We start from the raw sequence: 27,714 nt of genomic DNA on the forward strand, positions 1-27,714 counted from the left end.
ACCAGACTACCTGCAGAACAGGCCCCCAGCTCCCCCTCCCTCTTCCACATCTCATGCCTCATGCTGGAGTTGACTGTTCTAAACCTCTCAGATTAGCTAGGCCTTGGGCAGCGGCCGGGTAGTAGGTCCTCAGATACCCAGACTCCCCGAGAAGAGAACAGTGGTAATTGTAGGAGTGATCAGTATAGTGGCCGCAGGCAGAATGGCAGCCTCAGCTGGGTGGCACAGACAGCATGAGGCAAATTTCAACCAACTTCTTAACATTGTCTAAAGAAAATACACGAAGTACTGGGGAAACTTATGTTGAAAGATCTTCATCGCAGACATATGTGTCTATCTCCTAAATTAAAAGAATAGTTTAATAAATTGTGGCACATCCACTCAATGTAGACTTTTAAAATAATGTTTACAAAGGGTTTGAAATAATATGGAAAATACTCCAAAAGTTTTTTTTTTTTAAGTAGGATATAAAACTGTATACAGTAAGAGAAAAAAACAAAGTAAAAAACTATATATCGTATTTTTTCACAAATAATGCATGCACGTAAATAATGTGCCCAAACATAATGCATGTAGCACACCTAGGAAAATAGTGTGTGAGGGAACTGCATGGTTGGAAAAACGTATTTGCATAAAAATACGGTATACTGATGGGGGGAAACACAAAGAAAACTACTGAAAGGTTAACAGTGGTTGTCTGGGATGGGGATTCTGGGTAATATTAATACTACGGCATTATTTGTCGTTTTCCCCTTTCGTTCTGCATGCATGGTGGAATTTTCCAGAAGTTCCATGATATGCGATATTGCAAAAGTCTGAAATCAGGAGCACAAAGGAGGCTCCAGGTATTGATTAAAAAGACTCTCAAAAATGCAAAAACAATGCCATTCCTCTCCCTAAATCTTTTTTGACTGGAAAAAATATTATTTTTAATAGAAAAAAATGTTATCGATGTTAACATGTATGGGTTTGTTATCTTTAAATGAGTAAATAAATATTTTAAATAGTCTCAGTTTTAATTTCTACTATGATGAATATTAGTAGATAAGGTCCACATAAATAAAAGCTCTTTGGTGTTCTCAATAATTTTTCAGACTGTAGAGGGGTACTGAGACCAAAAAGACCACTGCTCTACCAGTGCTACCCAATAGAACTTTCTGCAACAATGGACGTGGTCAGTATCTGGTGCTGTCCGAAATGGTAGCCACTAGCCACATGTGGCTACTGAGCACTTAAATGTGGGTAGTGAAAATGAGGAACTCAATTTTTACTTATATATTATTGACCTAAATTTCAGTAGCCACATGCACCTTGTTTTTGTGGTTAGTTGCTGACCCCTGGCGACCCCAGGCGAGCAGAGCTCAGAGGGTTTTCAAGGTTGTCACCTTTTGGAAACAGATCGCTAGGCCTTTCTTCTGAGGTGCCTGTGAGTGGGTTTGAACCACCAACTGTCCAGCTAGTAGTCAAGCACTTAAGCATTTGTGCCACCCAGAGGCTCCCACATGTGACTAATGGCTACCATATTGGACGGCAAGCCTTTTAAAGGCGACCCCTGATGTTTCTCTGCCCAGTTGGGATTCTTTAGTGTTGTTTTCCCTACATTGTGTCTATCAGGTATCTACGTATGGAGGAAGGTTTTGGCATCGCTCCTGGGAGGAGCTGTGTCCACAAGCCTCTCCTCTCCCAAAGGACCTCTCCCCAAGCTGGTAAGGGGTCTCCCATGCCAACTGAAGCCAGCCCAGCCCACCAGCTCAGGCTTTGTACTCATTCCTGGTGTCCACAGTGGGGAAAGCATGGGCTGAACTCCACTTACCATTGGCTGATTAGAGACCATTGGTTTGCTTTACAGCTGTTGTGGGTTGAATTATATACCCCAAAGAGGTTTGTATGTTCAAGTCCTATCTCCTGATACCTGTGAATGTGACCTTGGTTGGAAATAGAGCCTTGGCAGATATAATCAAGTTAAGATGAGGTTTCTAGGATTCAGGTGGATCCTAAATCCAATGACTGGTGTCCTTCTATAATGAGGGAAATTTGGACACAGGCACACAGAGAGAAGAATGTCATGTGAAGACACAGACAGACACAGAGGAAAGACAGCATATGAAGTCAGAGGCAGAGACGAGTGATACTACCACGTGCCAAGGAATATGGGTCCACCAGAAGCTGGAAGAGGCAAGGAAAGACCCTCCCATACAGTCTTTGGAGGGAGTATGGCCCTGTCGACCCAACACCTTGATTTCAGACTTCCGGCCCCCAGAGACAATACGTTTCTGTTGTTTTAAGCCACCAAGTTTGTGGTAGTTTGTTACGGCAACCCAGCTGGTCAGCCAACAGCTCAGAGAGGAGAAGTGATTTGCCCAAAGTCAGGCAGCGAGCAGGAAGCAGAGAAGCAGGACCAGATCTTCTGGTCCCTACTCCCACCCTGGGCCTTCTCCATGCCACCCCAAAGCCTCCTGCCTCTGCACCACCCAAGCCTGGACATACGGAAACAGGGATTAAGGAGCCACATGCACAGACCGCTGCATGCTCCTGTCTGCCCCGTGCATGTGGAGAATGAGGGCCAAGACCAGGAGGATGCCAGGTAGGCTGTAGCAATAGCTGCGCTACCTGTGGTGCCAGGCTTGAGGAGGGGGCAGCACTGGGGCAGGAACATTGGGCCACAGCCTGACACACGGAGCAGGGGCAGCAATCCCCTGCAAAAACAAGAGAGAGGTGTCGGTAGAAAGAGCACTGGACTAGGAGTCAGGCTGACCTGGATTCCAGCTCCAGCCCTGACCAGCTCTATGCCCCACGCATGTCACTCAACTGCTCTCATCCTCTACCTGCTGGTCTATAAATGGAACTTGCGAGTTTGCTTCCAGCTCCAAAGCTCTGCCAGACATGGGGCCTTACGCTCAGATTCACGATCTCCAGCTTGGTAGCAGCAGTTACCAGTTGGTGTCGAGTCTCAACTCCAACTCATGGCGACCCGAAGTGTGTCAGAGTAGAATCGTGCTCCACAGAGTTCTCAGTGGCTGATTTTTTGGAAGTAGATTGCCAGGCCTTTCTTCCAAGGCACCTCTGGGTAGACTCAAATCACTAACTTTGCAGTTAGCAGCCATGTACATGAAGTGATTGTACCACTGATTGCACTCTTGGTGCCTCAAACCTCAGGTAAGGCAACCAGAGAAACCAAGGAGACTGGGATGTGTGGACTCCTGCTGGCCAGCTGTGCACAGCTGGAACCATTCAGAGTGACTGAAGTCTCAAAAGGTGGGGAGGTACTAAGGAATAATAGACTATCTCGAGGGGGGATCTAAGAAGATCGAATACCCAGGAGAAGTAGGCCACATGGAGGTGCAGATATCAGACTTAGTTGCTCAGCAGAGACTACAGGGTCACTAAAGAAGTCCCATGTCAGGGCCCTACATGCCCAGGATCCCAAAGGCCTGGTAATAGTGCCTTCGTCCCTCTCAGCACCTCAAAGGCGGGGTTTTTACTGCAGCTTGGCATGGTACCGTGCTTTGGGAGGTCTCAAACAACAGCCCCAGGAGCCAACGTGACCCCTCCCCTGTTGCTGGTCAGCTGTTGACCCTGCCTCAGGCCCAGCTAGATATCAAGTCACAGTCCGCCTGTCCCAATTCAGACCAAGCACCCCCCAGCCTCTGTTCTTCCCTTATAGAGCTTCCCCTTCCCCTCAGACCTCCAATCCTGACCCCTACTGATGGGACATACTTGGTGACCTCCATGGGGCAGGCTTACCAAGGCAGGCCACCTCCGGGGGTTGGGAGCGCCTGTGTACACACACAACCCTATGCCCAACGCATCTCCCAGCTCAGAGCCCATCTGTCTAAAGAATGTGTCAAGATGATGTAATACTGGCTTGGACACACGGGGCTCCAGATGCTGGAATACCCCGGAATGTGCTAGAACTAAGCATAAGGCATCTCTTTGCCCACCCTACTTTGGGTGGGAGTCATAGAACAAGGTCCATCTGACTCAAGACAGACTCTCCATCCAGAGATTCTGAGATCCTAAGTTGGGGCCCAGAGCCAGGCCTGCCGCTCTCCTCCCCATTAAGTGCCCACATGGCATTTTACAGAGGCTGAGCCCACCCCAGGGGAGCGGGCTGGGAGGACAGGCCCCTCCCCACTGAAGCCTTACTGCTGGGCTCCTGAGGGCTTCCAGGTGGGGGGTCCAGATACTCTGCTCAGATCCATATCAAATGCAGCTGAGGTCTCCCCTCTTCCCACCAGAGGGGCCCTGGCTGTTAACGCAAATGCCCTCTGAGAACTGCTGACTGGCCCCAAGAGAGAACCGGAATGTTGGCATCACCACCCTTAAATAGGGAACAAGCGAGCACATTCCCAGGGACCTTCTTGTCCCCTCTCAGGAATGCTGTCATGATTTCTCTGGATTTTTGGGGATGAGAAGAAATGGCCGAGTAGCAGCTTTCCCATCCCAACTGCTCACTTCTCCCCTGTACTGAGGACCAGCTACAGTGAGTGGAACCACAGGATTTGCTAGGAGTGGGCACCTTGGCCTCCTTCTCCAAACTGCCCCACTCCAAGGGCTTCCCCAAAAGGGAAAAGGGAGAGGGAAGAGAAGGTGTTAGTACAGGATATGAGTGTGGTCTCCCACATGCAGACACTTAACTGGTCTGGTCATGGTCCCATTTCTAAGTCCACTAGGGCAGGAAAGGCAACAATGTTCCACCATGAGGACCAAATTGACTAGTAGTGGCTGCCCGGATCCCTCTGCTGAAAAGAAGTCTGCAACCACAGAAGTGATGCTGCATTTGATTGGTTAAGTCTGCCATGGTCATGGATATTTCCCAACCCTGATCTTGCAGGTGGGTGGCTTTCCTTAAACAAGGTCCCCTGGCCAGGACCTTGGTAGCAGAGAAGGGGACCCTGACCAGCCAGGTATAAACAATCCACCAGACTCGTCACCAGATTTCTCAGGACCTCAAGAACCAAATATTGGCCCATCAGTCCTCAATTTGCCAAGAAAATGCCTGCTCCCCTTTCTGAAGACGTTGATGTCAGTTGTATTAAAAAACAGTTGTCTAAAATAGAAACAAATTACAGGATTAATTTCTCTTCAATAAAAGTGACTATCTTCTTTCTCACCTGAGACCAGAGGGATGGTCTGGCTGGCTATCACCAGATGTAACCTCGGACCCATCAACAGCTCTACCTGTGGGAGGGCAGACAGCCATGGGCACTGTGGTCTGGACTAAAGTTCTCAGAAACACTTCCCATGATGTTTTGCTCTAAGAGCCGAAATGCACCGTGGAGTCTGAATCCCTTCATTTGGACACCTTGGCCTGCAGGGTGCTGGGCAGATAGAGGTATCTCCAGATGGCGTAATAATGGGTACCAGCACCGAATGCCACAAACAGATGCCAGATGGCGTGGGCAAAGGGGATCCTTCCATCACTCTTGAAGAATACCATGCCCAAGCAGTAGAAGACCCCTCCAGTCATCAGCTCCCAGATTCCGTCAGTGTTGGGCTGTCGGCAAGAACAAGGGTGAAGCACATATCAGAGGAACAGCCCAGCCATCCCCACACCACCCAAACTAACCTACACGTAATGTAGATGGTGAACCATCTCAGATTTCCAGATGGCGAGTCCCAACATTGGAATATTGGCTATTCTCCCCAAATTCCTTCTCATTGTAAAGCATTTCTATCAAAACCTCAAAGAGTATCTTTGTAGCTTTGTATCTTTTCTAAAAAGTAAGACATATCCACAGCCAAAAAAAAAATTAGAGAGTAAGTAAGGAAAAAAGTTGTAATCCCATCATGCAGAGATGACCACCATTAGCATTTGAGTGGTTTTTGGTGAAAAGAACTTCAGTAAAAAGAGTGGGAACTAAGTATTAAGAAGTCTGCCAAGACTCCTCCAGCTCCCTCCATCCACTTCCTAAAGGTAACTGACATTGAGTATTTTTCGGTATCCTTCCAGAAATTTCCCATACACTTACAATACACAATACACCCTTCATATATATGGATATATGCATGGGGCTAATCACTTTTAGATAAATGGGCTCATACTATTCCTACTATTCTGCAGTCTGATTTTCCATGGAATAAAGTCTTTTGGAAATCCTACATTTCCACATACAGATCCACCTTAGTCTATTGGAGAGCTACATAGTATCTCATTGTACATATGCTCAATAATTTATTCACGCAGTCCCCAAGAGTATTGTCATTGAATATTAATGATATAATAATAACATTAATAATGTTAGTTGCTGTTGAGTTGACTCCAACTCATAGCTACCTTATCTATTATAGAACGAAATGTTGACTGGTCCTGCGCCATCTTCATGATCATTGGTATGTCTGAGTCCGAAAGAACATCAAGTTTGGTAAAGTAGAGGGCCAATGAAAACTAGGGAAACCTTCAATGAGATGGGTTGACAGAATAGCCATAACAATGGACTCAACAGTACTAATACTTATTATTTACCAGCACTTATTATATGCCAGGCACTGTATCAAGTGCCTTACATAAGTTAGCTAGTGTCATCTTATCAACAACCTTATAAGGCAGGTATTACTCTAGGTGACTGTCATGGAAAAACATCCACAGCCTTGTGCTAACTGATAAAAGCGTGTTGCAGAATGGTATGGTAGTACAACCTCATTTTTGTGAAAGGAAAATAAACAAGCCAACATATGTCTACATATTCACATGCATTCACATATAAGTAAAAAACCGACAAAATCCACAACGAACTATTCACGGTGGTTCCAGCTGGCGCATGGTATTGGGGAGGAGGCTGAAGAGTGGTTTCCACCCTTTTACACATTTCCATGCTGGACTTATATTTTGCAATGAGCATGTTTTTAAATATACATTTACTATATATAACCAAACGGTCAATAATTACCTTAAAACAAAGATGAGAATGTAAGGGGGCAGGGAAGCTAGATTAATGGAAACAACAGGAAAAGAAATAATGAGACTGTTCACACACTGTGAAGAATGTAGCCTATGTCACTGAACAACTTGTGTAGAAATTGTTGAATGGGAACCTAAACTGTTGTGTAAACCTTCACCAAAGATAAAACAAAATATTATTTTTAAAAATATATACATGCATTTACTATATATAAATATATATATATTTAAATATACATAATGCATACTTTGATGTAGATCACAGTTTAATAGACCCAGGGACCCCACTCAAGGTTGGCAGAGAGTAATGGTGGAGAACCCAAGTTGTCTAACTTGAGAGCCCTTGGTATTAACCTCCATGTTCCTCTGCCTCTTTTGGCAAGTCACGTTGCCCCTCGGGGCCTCAGTTTCCCCACCTGCCAAGGAGAGGGTTAGACTTGACAATCTTGAGAGTCAGGGCCCCTCCAGCCAGAAGGTGAGGCCCCACACTGGGTGGGTGGAACTTACCATTGAAAGGATGACTAGGGCAGGGAAAAAGCCCATGACGATGTAACAGAGCAGCTCCAGGAGTTTGTACCTGGCAGGAAGACACGCCATCTTGGCCTCAGAGCGTGCCTCCCCAAGAGGAAGCAGCATTCAGCTCCCTGTTTATGAGAAGTGAGAAGAAAGGACCCTTCCCTCTGTCTGGCACTCCATGGCTCAGATTTTACCCAGCTACACCCCAGCAGGAGACCCTGGTGCCATAGTGGTTAAGTGCTACAGCTGCTAACCAACGGTTCACCAGTTCGAATCCGCTAGGCGTTCCTTGGAAACTCTATGGGGCAGTTCTACTCTGTCCTATAGGGTCGCTATGAGTCGGAATCAACTCGCCGGCACTGGGTTTGGTTTGGTTTTTGGTACACCCTAGTAAGTGCTGACGGAGTGCTATGAGTCTCTTTTCCTCTCTAAGACTTGGTTTCCACATCTGTGAAATGGCACACTTGAGCTAGAACAGGGATTGCAAACACTATGTATAGCATGCATACCAACACTTCCCATTCTAAGCCCATGGCAGACATTACTATGCCATCACAGCATCTTGGCCCACAGGGCCCAAGCAGATACTCTCAATCAATCTGAATTGGTGCACCAACTGAAGCCTATTTGCCAGCCCTGGTCTAAATGATCTGTAAAGGCCCTGTGGACACTGAGATTCCAGGAGTTGTTTACTCTCTTTTGCTTCTTTCTCCCTATTTCTTTCCCCTCTTTATTATTCCCAGTCCTGTCGTTAAGCAGGAGAGGGGTGGAGGGAGTGTGACTCTCAAAGCCACTCTCCATTATCTGCTAACACAGTGTGATGGTTAATCTATGTGTCAACTGGGTGGTTTGCCCAAACAACAGTCTAGTTGTTGTTCCATAATGTAATGTAGTATAATGTAATGATCCTCCATGATGTAATGTAATGCAGTTTCCCTAATGTCATCTAATAATAATATGACCCATCAATCAGTTAAAGAGTTTCCCTAGGTTGTGTTCTGTCTCCAGGGTATAAACAGATATGTTGTCAGAATTCTCTCTTCACTCTACACATTTTTCATCACTTGACCTACGGATCTTGGGACTCAAGCATGCAAGAGTCTCCAGCCTGTCACCTGACCTATGGATTTTGGACTTGCCAGCCCCTCACAATCACATGAGCCAATTCCTTGAAGAAGATCTTTCTATCTATAGCTGTATCACTTGTCCGTTTCTCTGGAGAACCATGAGACACACGGCTTAGAGAAGAATGGTGGCCTGCCTGGCACACAGGTGACACAGGTCTAGGAACCTACAGTGTCTTTTAGAAAGCTCTTCAGATTGACTCTGTGGGCTGTGGGACCAGGTGTCTGTCCACAGGCTTGAACATGAGACAGCCAGGCAGAGCCATCACCCTGGGGTCTCACCCCATGAACTCTCTCCAGAGGCACCACACCCACCTGGGGCCCTCAGCCCTGGCTTACCGTTCATGGAAGAAGAAGACATAGATGGTGCCCACAGAGGCCATAATCCAGACCAGCCAGCGCATGTGGGAGGCCCACGGGCCCAGCTCCCGAAGGTTCAGCCTGAGAGAAAGAGCAAGGACCTAGCCTGAAAGAGGTCTACAGGAACCTAGCCCTCAATGGTTGGCCTGTCCCAGGAAAACTGACCCCAGAGAAGCCCTGTCGCCTGTGGGTCCACCAGTGGGCCATGGGCTTTCATGGGAAGACATGTGGAGAGGCAGAAAGAGCACTAGGCATATTGAAACAATAAGCAATTATTAAGGGAAAACTAGCAAAACTGATCATGAGTATGTGTAAAGGGAAAGGGCATCTCCAACAAGGGGGAGTAAGAGTTGGTAAATCCTGTTTTGAGGGCAGTTTGGCAGAATTTTATCAAGTGTTGAAGTACATACACCCTATGTTATGGATCAAATTGTGTTCTCCAAAATATATGTTAGAATCCTAACCTCTGTACCTATAAGTATGACCCGTTTTGGAAATAGGGGTTTGGTTTGGTTATGTTCATTAGGTCATACCAGAGTAGGGTAGGTCCTAAACCTAACCCCCTAAATTATAAAAAGAGCAAATTAGGCACAGAGATACACGTGGGGAGACAAATGCCAAGGAACACCATTGATTGTTGGTGGTGCCCAGAAACCAGAAAAGAGACCCATAGAAGGGCAAGACCCCGATTTCGACTTTTAGCCTCTAGGACTGTGCAAAATAAATTCCTGTTCTTTGAAGCCACTGACTTATGGTATTTTATGTTATGGTAGCGTCAGGTAACTAAGACACCCTGTAACCCAGTGTCGAGTCCATGCCAACTCATAGCAACCCTATGGGACAGAGTAGAGCTGCCCCACAGGGTTTCCAAGGCTGTACTCTTTACACAGGCAGATTGCTACATCTTTCTCCTGCAGAGCGGCTGGTGGGCTGGAACCACTGACCTTTCAGTTAGAAGCCGAGTGCTATCAGGGCTCCTCTACTGGTCTGTACAGTCTCTCATTACTTGTGGATTCCATATTTGTGAATCCACCTACTCGCTGAAATTTATTTGTAACCTCAAAATCAATATTAGCAGTGCTTTTGTGGTCATTCTTGGACACGTGCAGAGGCAAAAAATTCGAGTCACTGACATGCACGCTCCCAGCTGGGGTCAGACAAGGCAACATTCTGCCTTCTTGTTTCAACTCTCACACAAGGGTCCTTTTCGCCATCTATTTCATAACACATGGGTGTATTTTTGTGCTTTGGGTGGTCTCAAACCTCCAACCTTTGGGATAGCAGCCAAGACATCTTTTCAGGCCAGACTCCCAAACGCCCCAGGGGTTGTATGGAGATGCCTCAGGGTGCCCTTGAGGGGGCAATTTTGCTGTCTAAAATGGCCCCCTGCCCCCAACACAGTGCTGAAGTGCTGTCTAGCATCCCTACGCACAAGAAGGCCGTGATACGCCTTATGGAGGAGACACGTGCAAGAGTTAAGCATGATGCTGGCCGTGAGTTCAATGTTAATGAACCAACCAACAATACACATATTAAATGTCTTTAAACAGAAACACACATAAAACAAGGTAATATTGATCAGTTGACAAAAATGTTGTGACCGGAAGGTTACAGGACCCTAACCCCGTACACTTCCTGGGAGCAAATCTTCGGTATTTGCCAGCTCGGTGTTCACAGCAGCTTCACAGAACGTGTCGTGGTTTTGTCGTTGGCTGCCATCCTGGCGGCTCCGACTCGTGGTGACTTTGTGTGTAACAGAATGAAAGTCGCCGGTCCCGTGCCGTCTTCGTGACTGTCGGTATGTTTGAGTCTACCGTTGTAGTTATTGTGTCGGTCCATCTCACTGAGGTCTCCACACGTGTGTGTTAGGTGCCATTGAGTCAGTTCCAACTCATAGCAAGACTATGTTCAACGGAATGAAATGCTGCCCAATCGTGAGCCAACCTCACGATCATTGCTAGGTTGAGCCCACTGTGGCGCCCACTGGGTCAGTCCATCTCACTGAGGGTCTTCCTCCTTTTCGCTGACCCTTTACTTTACCAAGCATGATGCCCTTTTCCAGGGACTGGTCCCTCCTGATAACATGGGTTTCCATAACTACCATGAATGACAAGAATCAACTGTATATGCAAATATACATGTAATATATATAAATATTTTATGTATGTATATCATCGTATCTACGCATATGATTTCTTTCTGCATTTATATATATGTGTGTAGATAACAAAAAGCAAACAAATCCAGGCCGTCAAGTTGATTCCGACTCGTGGGGACCCCATGTGTCACAGAGTAGAACTGCCCCATAGGGTTTCCTTGGCTGTAATTTTTATGGAGGCAGATTGCCAGGCCTTGCTTTCATGGCACCACTGGGTGGGCTTGAACTGCCAATCTTTAGGTTAGTAGTAGAGTGCAAACTGATTGCACCATCCTGGAAAAATAAAATGCATTAAAATAAAAGAATCAGGGCAGGCCCCCTCCCACCCTGGGCGCAGGCAGCAGAACTCACCAGGGTGCATAGGAGGCCGCTATGAAGAAGTAGATGACCATCCGGTCGAACATGTGCAGACAGTGCTCCACCATCCTAGGGCAGAGAGTCCAGTGGTTATGGCCCTGGGCAGCAAGGAAGGGCCTGGGAGCCCAGAGCCGGGCCCTGGACAAGCACAGGCCAGAGGGGGCAGAACAGGGCTCAGAGTCCACGCCTCCATCCAGGATGGCCCTCAGGCCTCAGTGTCCCCATCTGTAAGTGACTAAAACCAAAACCCACACCCACTGCTGTCGAGTTGACTCTGACTCACGGACCCTCATGTGAGCACAGTAGGAACTACACTCTATCGGATTTTCAGTGGCTGTTTTTCAGAAGTAGATCACCGTGCCTTTCTTCTGAGGCTCCTCTGGGTGGACTGGAACTTTCCACCTTTCGGTTAATAGCCAAGAGCGTTAACTGTCTGCATCACTCGGAGACCTTTGTAAGTGATCGTTGCTGGTCGCTGAGGAGTCGATTCTGACCCATGGAGACCCCGTGTGTTAGAGAGCAGAACTGCACCCCACAGGGTCTTCTTGGCTGAAGTCTTCCTGGCAGTAGGTCACCAGGCCTTTCTTCTGAGGCTCCTCTGGGTGGTCTCAAACCTCCAACCTTTGGAATAGCAGCCAAGACATCTTTTCAGGCCAGACTCCCAAACACCCCAGGGGTTGTATGGAGATGCCTCAGGGTGCCCTTGAAAGTAAAGATCTGATAAAAGTGGGGGAAAGGAAGTCAGATCTTTACTTTTTGCTTTATATACTGGGCTATTCACACAATTTCAAATGAACTAAAGATTCTGTGGCTAAAAGTGAAAAACTGCTGAACGATGTGCCTCCTGAAGACCCTCCTGGTTCTGACATTTGATGTCACAACAACTTAGTGGTTCAGGATCCAGGCTATGGAGAAGGCCTGGGTTCGAATCCCAGCTCTACCACTGAGTGGCTATTATGGGCTGAATTATGTCCCCCAAAAAGATATGCTGAAGTCCTAATCCCCAGTACCTGTGAATGTGAACATGTTTGGAAATAGGTTCTTTGTAGATGTAATTAGTTAATGATGACATCACACTGGAGTAGGGTGGTCCTCAATCCAATGTGACTGGTGCTCTTACAAAAGGATAGAAGAAACACAGACACGGAGCTCTTAACCACTGCACCACAAGGGCTCCTTTGTTACAGCAGCCACAGAAAGAAGCTAATACCGTGGGGCTCAAGAAGGCCCTGGTGGGTGGTAAAAGAAAGGGGGTGGGAAGGGAATAGAATTCAGCAGAGTCAGGGGCTTCTGAAGGCAGGGGAGGGAGCACCGAGCAGGGTGACAAGTGCTGCTGCTCAGGCCAGCAGTGTCCTCTCAACGAGAAGCCTTGGACATTACCAGCTACAGGACCTTCAGCAAGGCCTATCATCACTCTGAGCATCAGTTTCACCCCTATAACACAGGGATTCTAACTCCCACACTGCAGAATTATTGAAAAGATTAGAGAAGAAGCTCTGTAAGGTGTCTGGAACCTAGTGGGCACCCAGACGGGAGCCATTATGATAGTCACCCCTCTTAACAACCAGGGGAGCTAGGTTTTTGATCTTGTGGTTCACTCCTAAAACAACCAAACCTGTTGCCATTGAGTAGATTCTGACTCATGGTGACCCCATATGTAACAGAGTAGAACTGTACCACATAGGGTTTTCTTGGATGTCATCTATAAAGCAGATCTCCAGGCCTTTCTTCCACAGTACGGCTGGGTGGGTTCACACAACCAACCTTGCAAGGAGTAGTCAACCACAAACCATTTATGCCACTCAGGGACCTTGGTTCACTTCTAGAGGTACAGGGCTCTGCCCAGGTGGGACTCACCCCAGCCAACCCCAAGCAGGGGATTGGTCCTCTCCCAAAGGCAGTACCAGGTCATCCCACCGTCGGCCCCTCTGCGTCCAGCTGAGCCTGTCCTCATCCCTTGGCCCACTGTGGTCCCCAGTCCCTTCCGCCAAGCAAGCTCCCCTTCCCACGGGCTGTGCGGGAGGTACCTGAGGTGGCTCTTCTTCCAAGAGATGGTGTGGAACACAGTGGACACCACAAAGAGGCCACAGAGGCCGAAGCCATAGATCCACGCAGAAATGGTTTCCCAGTCGTCATCCGACAGGAAGTAGAGGTTGGAGCTGCCGAGGATGCTGGGAATGATCCAGAACTGAAACAGGAGCAGACATAGGAGTTGCAGGGCCCCAGCCATGTGTGTGCGCACGAGTGTGTGTGTGTGTATGCGTGTGCGTGAGAGCAGGCCGCAGACTCTCTGAGCATCCTCCAGCCCACCTTCCTATAGTCCAGCGCTCTCCAACAGAACTTTCTGCAATGATGGAAGGTTCTAGATCTGTGCTGTCCAACATGGTAGCCACGTGGATACTGAGCACTTGAAAAGTGGCTAGTGACATGGAGAAATTGAATTTTTTTTAATTTTTATTTCATGAACAGATTGAATGCAAAAGTAGGTAAGAGATCCCAACTGTTATCCATTAAGCCAAACCTTAAAGAAATTGGTAAAAACGTTAAAAAATATATATATATATTTATTCCACTTTGTCGTTCTTAGCTGCCATTGAGTCGGCCCCTGAGTCAGGGCAACCCCATGCACAACAGAGCAGAACGCTCCTCCGTCCTGCGCCATCTCCATAATAAGTTGCCGATTGGACCATGCGACCCACAGGGTTTTCAATAGCTGATTTTCAGAAGTAGACCCCCAGGCCTTTCTTCCTAGTCTGTCTTAGTTGGAAGGTCTGCTGAAACTGGCTCAGCATCATACCGACACAACACACAAGCCTACAGTGACAGACAGGTGGTAGCTGTGCATGAGACGCACTGGCCAGGAATCAAACCTGGGTCTCCCCATGGAAGGCAAGGATTCTACCGCCACTGTCCCCATGGGCACACACGAAAAAACCCATTGTCACTGAGTCAATTCTGACTCTTAGTGACCCCATGTGTTACAGAGTAGAGCTGCTTCATAGGATTTTCCTGGCTGTGATCTTTACAGAGGCAGATTGCCAGACCTCTCTTTTGTGGTGCCAGTGGGTAGGTTCGAACCACCAGCCTTTAGGCTAGCAGTCGATTGCAAACCATCTGTACTACCCAGGGCTCACTAAATGCTAATCAGTGCCAGCTCTTCCTTCTTATTTGCTGCCTATCACTGAAGGCCTGGGCTCACATCAGGGAAGCACATATTAACCCTGGGGGCCTAAGAGAAGGAGGCAAGGCTGGGAATTGATTTCATCCAACTCCACCAACACTGTCTGAGCCCAACCTGGGTGTGCCAGGTGCTTCCTGACACCCCCAGGAGCCCACCGCCTGCAAGGAGTCTATGTAAGCACCCCTCTGCCGTGCTAGAGGTGTGGCCCATACCAAAAACCTATTGCCCTCAAGTCAATTCCAACTCATAGTGACCCTATAGGACAGAACAGAACCGCCCCCGTAGGGTTTCCAAAGCTGTAAATCTTTCTCCTGCAGAGCAGCTGGTGAGTTTGAACCACCAACATTTCGGTTAGCAGCCGAGTGCTTAACCACTGTGCTGCCTAGTGCTCATAGAGATCTTGCAGACACCAGGAAATGCTTGCTCATTGAGGAAGAGGATGGACTGGCGTGCCTCCAGCTAGACACAACTTGAGCTGATGAGAGCTATGTACCTGGGGACACTGGGTTAAGAGCTCACCAACATCATGGTAGATGGGAAGGCTCATGGAGGGACATGTAAGCAAGGGTACTGCAAACAGTTAATGCAGTCGACTGATAACCGAAAATTTGGAGGTTTGAGTCCACCCAGAAGTGCACTGGAAGAAAGGCTCGGCAATCTACTTCCAAAAAATCTGCCCCTGAGAACCCTATGGAGCACAGTTCTACTCGGACACATGGGGTTGCATGAGTTAGAATCGACCCCACGGCAACTGGGTTTTTTTAATGTAAGGTGAAGAGGGTTTCAGAGAAGAGGCCGGGGTGGAAATGGCAGGTATTCCAGGCAGAGGGAACAGCAAATATGAAGGCATGGAGCCTGCCTTCTATTTAGGAACCAGGGAGTGGCTCTGAGTGGCCAGAGCCTGAGGGCCAGAGGGCGGCAGTGGGAGGTGGGGCAGGCTTACAGGCTCAGGCCTGGCCAAGAGCTTGCCTAAGTGTCTGGAGGTAGTGTGAGATACTAGGGAGCCACTGAAGGTTCTTAGCAAAACAGAGACATGCTCAGTGCCACACTCCCATTTACCAAAATGGTCTTCCGTGGAGATTCCACTCTCTCTCCTGAGGGTCACTTAGCAGAGGCTGCCTTCCCTGCCCACAACTGGAAGTGTCCCCCACCTCCACCCTCAGCACCCAACCTCTCCCCGAGAGCCGACTCACAGCATGGGTGGCACAGTTGGCAGCATGTTCGTACTCCGTGGGCTGGTACCTCTTGTGGGCCGGGACTCTGTGGTTCATGAACCTGCAACAAGAGCAGAATTCCAGGAAGCTCGGCTGGGGAAGCCCAGGACAGCTCCTGCCACAGAACTCCCAGGAGGCTGACGACCCACTCTGTCTTCTAGGGTTGCTATGAGTGGAACCTACTCAAAAGCAAAGGGTTTGGTTTTTGGTTTTGGTTTGACGACTCACAGTTTGCCCCCTACTGCTGGTGAGAGAGAATTGCTCTCATTTTTTTCTGATAATTGATTTTGGTTTTGTTTTTTAATTGTGGTGAAATATACACACCAAAGCATTTGCCGATACAATTTCTACATTTACAATGCAATGGCATGGATTACATGCTCCATGCTGTGTCTCCATTATCACTCCCCTTTTCCAAAGTATTCCAACACCATTAACATAAACTCAATGCCCCCTCCCCAGCAAATGATAATTATGTTTTTTGTACCATCCAAGATTTTGAGCCTTACCCCGTGTGGTGTTTGTTGTGAAACTTTGTTAAATATTAGGATGGAGGCTTCTCTTCATTTCCTGTTTTTCTTTAAGTATAACTCCCATATAATTCTCCAAGTGTAAGCACGATGAATCTTTACATATGCACACACCCATGAAGCCACCACCCAGACCAAGACAGAGCTTGTTTCAGCTCATTCCCCCAGAAAGTTCTCTTATGCCCCTCCAGTCAGTACCTGTCCCCCAAGTAATCCACTATCTGGCACTGTCATTGGAGGATAATTTTGCCTGTTCTTGAACTATCTTATAGCATGCATTCTCATGTGGCTGGCTTCTTTGGCTCAATATGGTTTCTGTGAGGTTCCTCCACATTGTTGGATATAGCAGTTGATGTTTTTGCTGCAGTATACTATCCCATTGGATGGATATAGCACAATTTGTTTATCCAACCTACTGTTGGTGGACATTGGGGTTGTTTCTAGCTTGGGGCTATTGTGGAGAACACTGCTATGAATATTCACATGCATATCTTTCGGTGACCATACACACTCATTTCTGCTGGGCACAGACTCACAGGGAAATGGAGAGGTGACTTTCTTTTTTAAAAATGCAAATTCCTCTGAAAGGAGGAACACAAACAGATACTTGTGCACCGATATTCATGGCAGCACTATTCACAACTGCCAAAAGGTAGAAACAACCCAAGTGGCCATGAGCAGATGAATGGATACACAAAACGTGGTATATCCACACAATGGAATATCATTCCACCGTCAAGAGAAATGAAGTTCTGACACATGTCATGACGTGGGTGAACCTTGAAAATATTATGCTGAGCGAAACAAGTCAGATACAAAAGGACAAATGTTACAGTGACCCCACTGACATGAAAGATCTAGAATAAGCAAATGTGCAGAGGCAGAAGGTGGATTAGTGGTTACTGTGGGCCAGGGATGGGGGAATTGGGAGTTAGTGCTTAACGGGTACAGAGTCTCTGTTTGGGATGATGAAAAGATTTTGATCATTGCGCAACACTGTGATTAGTGTCATGGGATGGTACACTTGAACAAAGTGAGAATTGCAAATTTTAGGTTGTGTATATTTGAGTACTACCACTTGTCATAGAGTCAATTCTCACTCACAGCGACCCCACGCGTGTCAGGGGAGAACTGTGCTCCATAGGGTTTCCAATGGCTGATTTCTCGGAAGTAGATCACCAGCCTTTTCTTCTGAGGCCCCTCTAGGTGGACTCCAACTGCCAACTTTTCGGTTAGCAGCCGAGCACATTAATCCTTTTGCACTACCCAGGGACGTGTATATTTTACCACAATTAAAAAAAAAAAAATCCTAAAAGTGCAATTTCTGGGCCCAAAAGTACACACAGTGTTAATGCTGATAGATGGTCCCCAACAGCCCCTCCGAGGCAGTTGTGCCAATTTATGCTCCCACAAACTGGGCTGGGGCACCGAGAGCCATCGGTGAGGGTGCAGTTAAAGTCTTTCTCCCAGGTTCGGAATAAAATCGCATGCCGAGGGAGGCACGTCCTCCACCTGTGACCAGGTGGCCCTGGAAGTCCTTTCTTTTCCGGGTCCATTAACAAACACAGGAGAATCCTCTTTCTCCACACAGACTCCGGGGTGATGTCACGGTTGCCATGGGGACCCCAGACAGCCAGTTATTTATTTCTACACTCCACAAAACTTTCCTTGTCTCTTACCCACGCTGCAGCTATTGAATGCAGGAAAGAGAGAGAAAGAGAGGCAGGCAGAGAGAAAGGCTGAGAGACAAGGGCAGGGGGGCCAGGAGCAACCAGCTCAAGAAAGAGAATTCCCACAACCCCAAGGAACCAAGAACTTTCCCTTTAACCCCCTATGGCCTGAGCCTCAAGTCAGGCACTTTAAGAGGACAATGAATTCATTTTTTAAATTTATTTTTTAATTTGCATATAGTAGGGACTCATTGCTTAGGAGACACTAAGCTTCTGTTCAGAGTGATGAAAAAAATTGGAAACGGACAATGGCGATGGTTGAACAACAGGATAAACATAATTAATGCCATGGAATTGTACATGCAAAGAATGATGACACAGCAAATATTTTGTTACATATATTTGTCGTTGTTGCTGTCGGGTACCACCGAGTGGATTCTGACTCATAGTGACCTCGTGTGACAAAGTAGAACGGCCCCATAGGGTTCCTTAGGCTGTAATCGTCACGGGAGCAGATCACCAGGTCTTTTCTCCCATGGAGCGGCTGGGTGGGTACAAATCGCCAATCTTGTGGTTAGCAGCCGAGCGCTTAACCACTGTGCTACCAGGGCTTCTGACGTACATATTTACCACAATTTTTTTTTAAAAAAGTGTAAAAAATTTGCAGATAATAAGTGGTGGAAGCATGACTATGCATTTGTCAAAACCCATAGGACTGTAGAACACAAAGAGTGAACCCTCATGTAAACCAGGGACTATGGTTAATAACAATGTTTCAGCGTTGATTCATCAGTTGTAACCAACCAAACGTATCCCAAGAATGCAAGAAGTTACCGGGAGGAGCCCTGCAGCAGGGCAGCGGGTGTACGGGAACTCTCTGTACTTTCTGCACAATTTTTCTGCAAACCTAAAACTGCTCTAAAAAAAGAGTCTATTAAAAAGCAAAAATAGAAACTAAGCCAAATTTGCATACAGTAATTTTTTTTTTCTTTGCTGTATGGTTTTGTGAGTTTGGGCAAATGCACTTTTGGGTAACTACCACCACAGTCAAAGCAAAGAACAGTTCTATCGACCTGCCCCAAATTCCCTCATCCCCCTCCGTTTTTTTTAAAGAATTTCTGTGGTTTTGGAGAGATTTTACATTGCAAGTTAGGTTTCCATTGAACAATTTTTTTACAAATCGTTCTGGGACATTTGTTACAGCTTTGGCAACGTGTCAGTACTCTCACTTCCATTCTGGTTGCTCTGTTCCCATTAGTCTAGCTTCCTTGCACCCCCTTGCCTTCTCATCTTTGGTCTAGGGTGAATGTCGACCATTAGGTCTCAGTTAGATGATTGTTCAGAAGAGCACAGTACTCATGGGTGATATTTATTTTATGAGCCACTCTGTCTTTTGACTGATAGGTGACCCTTGGGAGTGATTTGAGTTCCAAATTTAAAGGATATCCCAGGGTGATAGTCTTGGCAGTTCTTCCAGTCTTTACCAGTCCAATAAGTCTGGACATTTTTAGGAATTTTGTTCTACATTTTTTTCCCATTCTATCCAGGGCCATCTATTGTGTCCCTGGTTGCAACGGTCAATAGCGGTAGCCAGGCACCATCTGGTTCTTCTGGTCTCAGGTATGTGAGGCCATGGTTTGTGTAGACTATTAGTGCTGTAGGCTAGTTTCTTCTTTGAGTCTTTGATTTCCTTCTTTCTCTTTTGCTCCAGATGCATAGAGACCAATAGTTGATTCTTAGATAGCCACTCAAAAGCTTTTAAGACCCCAGATGCTATTCAACAAACCAGAATGTAAAACATTATCCTTATGAGCTATGTTACGCCAATTGACCAATTCCCCCTGCTCCCACTGCCAAAACTACAGCCTTAATTAAGCCCTCAAATCCAATAACCCAACCCCATGAGGCATTTGGATATGTCTAGGAAGTATCCATAACTGTGGTCCCTATGTATCTTATTTAAGGATATACATGTAGCACACACAAACATGTATAACATTTGCCTACAGAAACACTCTTCAGACGTGTGCATCCGTATATTCATAACTGCTTACCTATACGTATAAAAAAAAAAAAAGCATACATATCTACCCATGTTACCACACACATTTTTTGGTTGTTATAACTATTGCAAAATTGTACACCCCATATTCTTGAATACTTTTTAGTGCCACCTTTTTCCTTGGTCAAGTTGTGCCAACTTCACCTTTATTCAGTATTGCTTTACCCATCACCAAAACTAACAAGTGTCTACTATCTAGAAAGTGATTCCTTTTCCCTCCCTTCCCTGGTAATCAAGAATGTTGCATTCTGTATGTATGCCTATTCTTGTCTTTTGAAATCATACAGTATTTGTCCTTGCATGATTGACTTATTTCACTCAGCCTAATGACCTCCAGATTCGTCCACATTTTAGTATATTTTGAGAACTCATCGTTATTCTTTATGGCTGCATAGTACTCTATTGTGTGTATGCACCACAGTTTATTTATCCATTCATCTGTTGACGGGCCCTAATCCCCTTTTATACCCAGTACCTCTCCCCATCCCCAGGTGTGACAACCACTGTTCTGTTCTCTAGCCCTCTGGTTTGCCTTTTCCAGAGTGTCGTGGAAATGGAATCATGCAGCACGTAGCCTTTTGAGTCTGGCTTTTTTCACTTAACATAATGCATTGGAGATTCATATGTGTTAATGCTTGGATCGATAGCTCATTCTTTTTTATTGCTACATAGTATTCTACGGTATTTACGTACCATCATTTACTTATCCATTCCCCAGGTGAGGGACAATGTATTCCTTAAAAAAAATTTTTTTAATTTTATTGTGGTGAAATATACACAACAAAAAGTTTGCCATTTTAGCTATTTTTCAATATTTAACTCAGCGACATTCATTACGTTCGCCATGTTGTACATGTTGTATACCACATTATACCACTTTCCATTTCCAAAAGTCTTCCACGGCCCCAGACAGAAACTCAGTAACCCTTCAGCAATAATTCCTGTTCCCTCTTCCTCCCAGCTCCTGGTAACCACCAACTTTCTAATTAAATTTTAACTACTAATTTTTTGAGTTAACCATAACTTTTGTCTCTATGCTTTGGTCTATTCTAGATATTTCATTTAAAAGTGGGCTCATTCAATACCTGTGCTTTTATGTCTGGCTTATGTCACTCAGCACCCTGTCTTCAAGGTTCATTCATGTCATGAGACATGAATTTATTTTTTACAGATAAAATGCACAGAGAAAATTTAGGATGTTTTAGAACAGAGGTAGATAGGCAGTCTTCAAGAGGGGAAGAAATTTCTCTTTAAAGAGCTGAAATTTCTAGCAGGTCATCACTGGTTAAACTAAAGGAGGGAAATGGGCTTTTCTCCCTCCTCTCTGGAGAACAGAATCCATTCTGAGGCCAACCCTGGGTGCTCAGATGACCAGACAGCTACTGCATTTGATGGAGGTGGGGGAGCTCAACTCAATGCAGAGGGCTCCCACTCAGAGCCAGGATTCTGGAGCCAGGATTCTGGGCGCAGGCATTGGCGAGGAAACAGGACCCATAATTTCAAATTCTCCTCCAGAACTGAGGTAAGCATGGGCTTTGCCGCCAGGCACAGCTGGTGAAAACTCCCTGTGCGGTCACTTAGCAGCTGTGTGATCTGGGGGAAATTACTTAACCTCTCTGGACTTAGGTGTCCTTGTATATGTGTTACCTTGTTGTTGTTGTTGTTAGGTACCATCGAGTCGATTTCGGCTCAAAGTGACCCTATAGGACAGAGCAGAACTGCCCCATAAGGTTTCCAAGGAGTGGCTGGTAGATTCCAACTGCCGAGCTCTTGGTTAGCGGCCAAACTCTGAACCACTGCGCCACCAGGGCTCCAAAAGAATAATATGGAGCTGAACAAAAAGCAGTAACAGGGATTAACCTAAATGTCTAACACTAGATTGTTAAAAGGAGCCCTGGTGATGCAATGGTTAAGTGCTCAGCTGCTAACCAAAAAGTTGGTGGTTCGAGCCCACCCAGTGGCTCCTTGGGAGAAAGAGCCTGGTGACCTGCTCCCATAAAAAGTATAGCTTCAGAAACCCAATTGGGCCGTTCTACTGTGTCACATGGGGTTGCTATGCATTTGAATCAACTCAACAGCACACAAGAGATCAGTTAAATAAACCATGGTATATCCATCATCCTAACAGAAACTTTTTTTTTTTTTTTAACAGAAACTCAGTACCCATTAAGCAGTAACTCCTCACTCTCCCCTCTCCTGGTCCCAGGTAACCTCTAATCTATTTTTTGTCTCTGCTGTTGCCTATTCTAGATATTTCATGTACGTGGGATCATACAATATTTGTCCTTTTATGTCTGACTTATTTCACTCAGCATAATGTTTTCAAGGTCCATCCATGTGGTAACATGAATCAGAACTTCATTTCGCTTTATGGCTGAGTAACATTCCATTGTGTGGACAGACCACACTGTGTTTATCCATTCATCACTGATGGGCGCTTGGGCTGTCTCTGCCTTTTGGCGACTGTGAACAGTGCTGCTATGACCACCGGTATGTATGTGTCTGTTCAAGTCCCAGCTTTCAAGTCTTTTGGGTGTATATACCTAACAGTGGGCTTGCTGGGTCAGAAGGTAATTCTGTTTTTAACGTTTTGAGATTTCAGCTCAGGGCAGGTCCTTGTTCTGCCCCTGGGACCTCCCCGCAGTCCAGGGCTAAGCACCCCCAGCTCACTCTCCTTCCTCTCCCACCTCTGGGCAGGTGTCAGGCCCGGCTTCGGAGCTCAGTCTCCTTTCCTGTCCTTCAGTCTGTACTCAGCAGCTGGGCCTGCAGTCCCTAGAGAAAGATGCAGCCTCCTGGGGTTAATGAGCCCAGGCCCCCCCATCCCCGCCTGGGGTGGTGCCTGTCACCACGACCCTGGGTGCCTGAAACAGAGGACCAAAGAGATCTGCCCAGGCTCCCAGACAAAGGGGGCCTGTCTGTCTGTCCCCCAGCAGCAAAGGACAATCCTGAGCCCAGCTGGCCTCCAGCCACGCTAAGCTTCTCTCCAGCCCCTCTAGCTTTGCCTGGCTGCTTCTTTGTGCCCATTCATGAATCCAGGGCTCCTTCTGAACAGCCGACAGCATCTTGGCTCAGACTTTGGGAACCCAAGTGGGAGGAGAGAACAGTCCTTGGAATAGGGCCACCTCTGAATGGCTGTAGGACCAAAATCCCAGGGGAGAGGCTGGGAACAGGAAGAGGAAGCTTCACAAGGGATAGGAGGAAAGAGCCAACGCTAGACAATGTGGTGTGGGGTGAATTGTTCCCCCCAAAAGATATGCTGAAGTCCTAGCCCCCAGTACCTGTGAAGGTGAACTTGTTTGGAAACAAGGTTTTGCAAAAGATCAGCAGTTCAAATTCAGCAGCAGCTCCTTGGAAACCCTATGGGGCAGTTCTACTCTGTCCTATAGGGTGCTTCATGAGTAGGAGTCCACTCAATGAAAATGAAGGTTTTTTAGATGTTATCAGTTAAGGTAACATGAGGCCACACTGGTAGGGCGGGTCCTAATCTCATCTGAGTGGACCCTATAAAAGCAGGGAAGAGACACTCAGAGGGAATAGGGCCACATGATGACAGAAGGAGAGGGTAGAGAGATGCTGCCACAAGCCACCAGAATCTGGAAGGTTCACAGAGCAACCCTCTACTTTATGGCGTGAGACACATTGTTATGGATTAAATGGTACGCCCCAAAAAAAGTATGTTGAAGTCCTAACCCCCATAGCTGTGAACATGACCTTGTTTGGAAATAGAAAATAGGTTATCAGTTTGAAGATGTTATCAGTTAGCATGAGGTTACACAGGAGCAGTGTGGGTTCTCACCCAAAATGAGTGGTGTTTTCATAAAAGAGGAGAAGAGACACAGGGCAGAGTCACACACGGGGGAGGACACCATATGAAGGTACATCTACAAGCAACAAAGGAACACCAAGGGTCACCAGCAGCCACCAGAAGCCAGTGGAACAGGTTCCCCCTCAGAGCCTCAGAAGGAATCAGCATGGCTGACACCCTAATTTCAGACTCTTAGCCCACAGAATTGTGAAACAATAAATTTCTGCTCTTATAAGCCACCCAGTTTGTGGCACTTTCTTACAGCAGCCCTGGGACACTAGGACACAGGATGATGGCACAATCGGTAGGCAAGCACACAGACCTTGGAGCCAGTACAGGGCCTTGGTGTTGCACACAGGATCTCATGTGAACAGCGACCCCTGCGATGTGCAACTGGCAATCCTAACCAACAGACCTGGGTTCAAACCCCAGCTCTGCCCCGAGGGTCTCTGGGAAACTTCCACACCTCTGGGATGATGGGGATCCAAAGCAAGGACCACCCTTTGTCCTCCCCACTCCAGGAGATAACGGATGAGACCAGGCAACTGCTGAGTGTTGTGAGTGAAGGTTAGGAGGAGGGTTTACCCCAACAAAGAGGGAGCCTATCTGCCAATCTATCCTCCTCCCCAGCACCAGTGGACAGACCCACAGATCCAGCCAGGCAGGAACATCAGATCTCTCACCAGAGACCTCCTTCCACCTAACCTGGACTTCTCAACCCCCAACCATCTCCCAGCTATTCCCATGATGTCATCGGCAGCCAATCAGAGCCTCAAATGAGTAGGTCAGAGCCAGTGTTACTTCTTAAAAAAAAAAAAAAAAAACCAAACCCACTGCTCTCGAGTTGATTCCAACTCACAGTGACTCTACAGGACAGAGTAGAACTGCCCCATAGGGTTTCCAAGGAGTGGCTGGTAGATTCGAACTGCCAACCTTTTGGTTAGCAGCTGAGCTCTTAAGCACTGTGCCACCAGGGCTCCAATGTTAGCTCTAGAGTTGATCAATCTTCAAGCAAAAGTAAACAAAAGAGACTTTAAAAGATGGGCCTGTAGGGCCTGATTTGTGAGGGTGGAGAGAGGGCATTCATAATTCCCACACTTTTTCACTTCTCTGACTCCATGATACCCTGTGATACCCTTAGAATCCAGGTCCTCCCCACCTCAGGAAGTCCTGCTCTAATCAACTCACACCCTCCCACTTCACAAAGGGAAACACTGAAGCCCAGTGGCTTTACCCATCTACCCCCCACCAATGCCCAGCATAACGGAGCCCAAGAAAAGAACAAAGAGAGGGTGGAGGCCAACACGTCGGTATCGTGGCCTGTGAGAGCTCTGGATTTGGAATCAGTAGGCCAGACGCTAGCCTTGAGATTCCAGCCCTGGCTGTGTAACCCAGGGAACATCACCTAACTTCTCTGAGCTTGAAGTTCTCCTGGAAAATTCCTGTTCTACAAACCTCACAAGCTACTGTGGGAATAAAGAGGAGAAGTGGGCAGCTTGAGTGTAAAACGCTGCTGTTGCTCCCATTGGTTGGTGCTCATCAAGAGCAAGGCCCTTGACAAGCATTACCTTATTTCTTCCTCAATGCCCTTCTTTTGTCATTGTTAGTGGCCATAGAGTCACCCCTGATTCATGGTGGCCCCACACACAACAGAACAAAACACTCCCCAGTCCTGCACTATCCCTATGATCAGTTGCAGATCAGACTATTGTGATCAATTGGGTTTTTACTTGTCTAATTTCAGAAGCAGATTGCCAGACCTTTCTTCCTAGTCTGTCAGTCTAGACTCTCTGCTGAAATCTGTTCAGCATCACAGCAACACACAAACCTCCTCAGACAGACGGATGGTGACTATACATGAGGTGCATTGGCCAGGACTGAACCCAGGTCTCCTTCATGCCTTCATGAAAGGTGAGAATTCTACCATCACTGCCCCCAGCACTCTTCTTTGACAGCCAGTGATCACATCCCCACTTTGCAAATGGTGGGCTCAAAGTCTACCACATCCTCTGGTTCTCCAACCTTCCCCGAGAGCTCCAGGGACTCACCACACACCAGGCAGCCAGGCTACTGCCTCCTCTGTCCTTTCTTCCAGGAAAGCACCGGGCCCCTCAAGGCAATGCCCATTCTGGCGCCCCAACACCTGGCTCTCAACAAGGTTTCTGAAGGAATCAACGAACCACCAGTCAACTGTAGGTGCTCAGTCCGTGGACAAATCTTGCATGCCCACCACATGCCACAGCCACGCTGGGCCTTCAGAGGATATAGAGGGTCCAAGCAGACACCACCCCAACCTCTCCCCAGCAGCTACTGTCTGGGAGACGCAGGCAAACACATAGGGCCTGCAGTACTGACACCTGCTCATCTGCGAGGGCTCAAGCTGATGTACCAGAAAGGGCTGGGCTTGGGACCAACCCAGAGGTGGGATGTTCCTGTATGAACTGTGACAGCACACTTCTGCACCGCTACTCAAGTGGGGTTTCGAGACAAGTCTCAGTTCCTGTTTCTCACCGGCAGACCTGTGAACGCAGTTTCCCAGTCAAGAGGAGAGCAACCAGCTGGGACTGCTGGTGCTGAACAGATAGCTCCCGGGGATATGCTGCAGAGCAAGCTGCCCGGATACCACGCTGTGTGAGCCCATCATTTATTTGGCACTCACTGTATACCAGTTGGAAACCCTGGTGGCATAGTGGTTAAGAGCTATGGCTGCTAACCAACAGGCTGGCAGTTCGAATCCACCAGACACTCCTTGCAAACTCTTGTGAGGCAGTTCTACTCTGTCCTATGGGGTCACTATAAGTCAGAATTGACTCCATGGCAACGGGCTTGGTTTTTGGTTTGGTATACCAGTTGGAGTGGTATAAATAGTTAATGCGCTGGGCTGCTAACTGAAAGGTCAGAGGTTTGAGTCCACCCAGCAGTACCTTAGAAGAAAGGCCTGGCAACCTACTTCTGAAAAAACCAGCCATTGAAAACTCTATGGAGAAGGACAACACGCAATACAGGGAAAGTCAGCACAATTGGGCCAAAGCAAAAGCTAAGAAGTTTCCTGGACACATCCAAACACTTTGAGAGACACAGTAGCTGGGTCTGGGGCCTGGGGACCATAGTTTGGGGGGGACATCTAGGTTGACTGGCATAACGAAGTTTATTAAGAAAATATTCTGCATCCCACTTTGGTGCGTGGCAGCTGAGGTCTTAAAAGCTTGCAAGTGACCATCTAAGACGCATCAATTGGTCCTATTCCACTTGGAGCAAAGGAGAATGAAGAAAACCAAAGACACAAGGAAAATATTAGCCCAAAAGACTAAAGGACCACATGAACCAAAGACTCTACCAGCCTGAGACCAGAGGAACTAGATGGTGCCCAGCTACCACCAATGACCCCCTGACAGTGAACACAACAGAGAGTCCCTGACAGAGTGGGAGAAAAGAGTGGATCAGAACTCAAATTCAAGTAAAAAGACCAGACTTCATGGTCTGACAGAGACTGGAGGAAACCCCAAAACTATGGCCCCCAGACATACTGTTAACTCAGAACTGAAACCATTCCTGAAGCCTACTCTTAAATAAAGATTAGACAGGACTATAAAACAAAAAATAATACACATAAGGAGTGTGTGTCTTAGTTCAGTCAGATACACAAGACCAAATGGATGGCTCCTGTCCAGAGGCAGGATGAGAAGGGAGGAAGGGACAGGAACTGGTTGGATGGACACAAAAAACCTGGGGTGGAAAAGGAGAGTGTGCTGTCACATCATGGGGGTTGCAACTAATGTCACAAAACAGTATATGTATAAATTTTTGTATGAGAAATTAACTTGAGCTGTAAACTT

General features: G+C 47.0%; 1 protein-coding gene across 1 annotated transcript in view; it reads right to left on the minus strand.

Annotated features, from left to right (window-relative positions):
- Positions 1–1,014: 1,014 nt before the first annotated feature.
- The window catches only part of MMD2 (monocyte to macrophage differentiation associated 2), a 34,123-nt gene continuing 7,423 nt past the window's right edge, over positions 1,015–27,714 (minus strand). The window contains exons 2-7 of the mRNA XM_049903291.1: positions 15,791–15,872; positions 13,444–13,604; positions 11,411–11,485; positions 8,881–8,982; positions 7,409–7,478; positions 1,015–5,497 (exon numbers count right to left, since the gene is read on the minus strand). Of these exons, the coding sequence (XP_049759248.1) occupies positions 5,294–5,497; positions 7,409–7,478; positions 8,881–8,982; positions 11,411–11,485; positions 13,444–13,604; positions 15,791–15,872 (694 nt within the window). The 3' untranslated portion in view covers positions 1,015–5,293. The remainder of the gene's footprint in view (positions 5,498–7,408; positions 7,479–8,880; positions 8,983–11,410; positions 11,486–13,443; positions 13,605–15,790; positions 15,873–27,714) is intronic.

Source organism: Elephas maximus, chromosome 12, assembly GCF_024166365.1.
Source record: "Elephas maximus indicus isolate mEleMax1 chromosome 12, mEleMax1 primary haplotype, whole genome shotgun sequence".
Lineage (NCBI taxonomy): Eukaryota > Metazoa > Chordata > Mammalia > Proboscidea > Elephantidae > Elephas > Elephas maximus.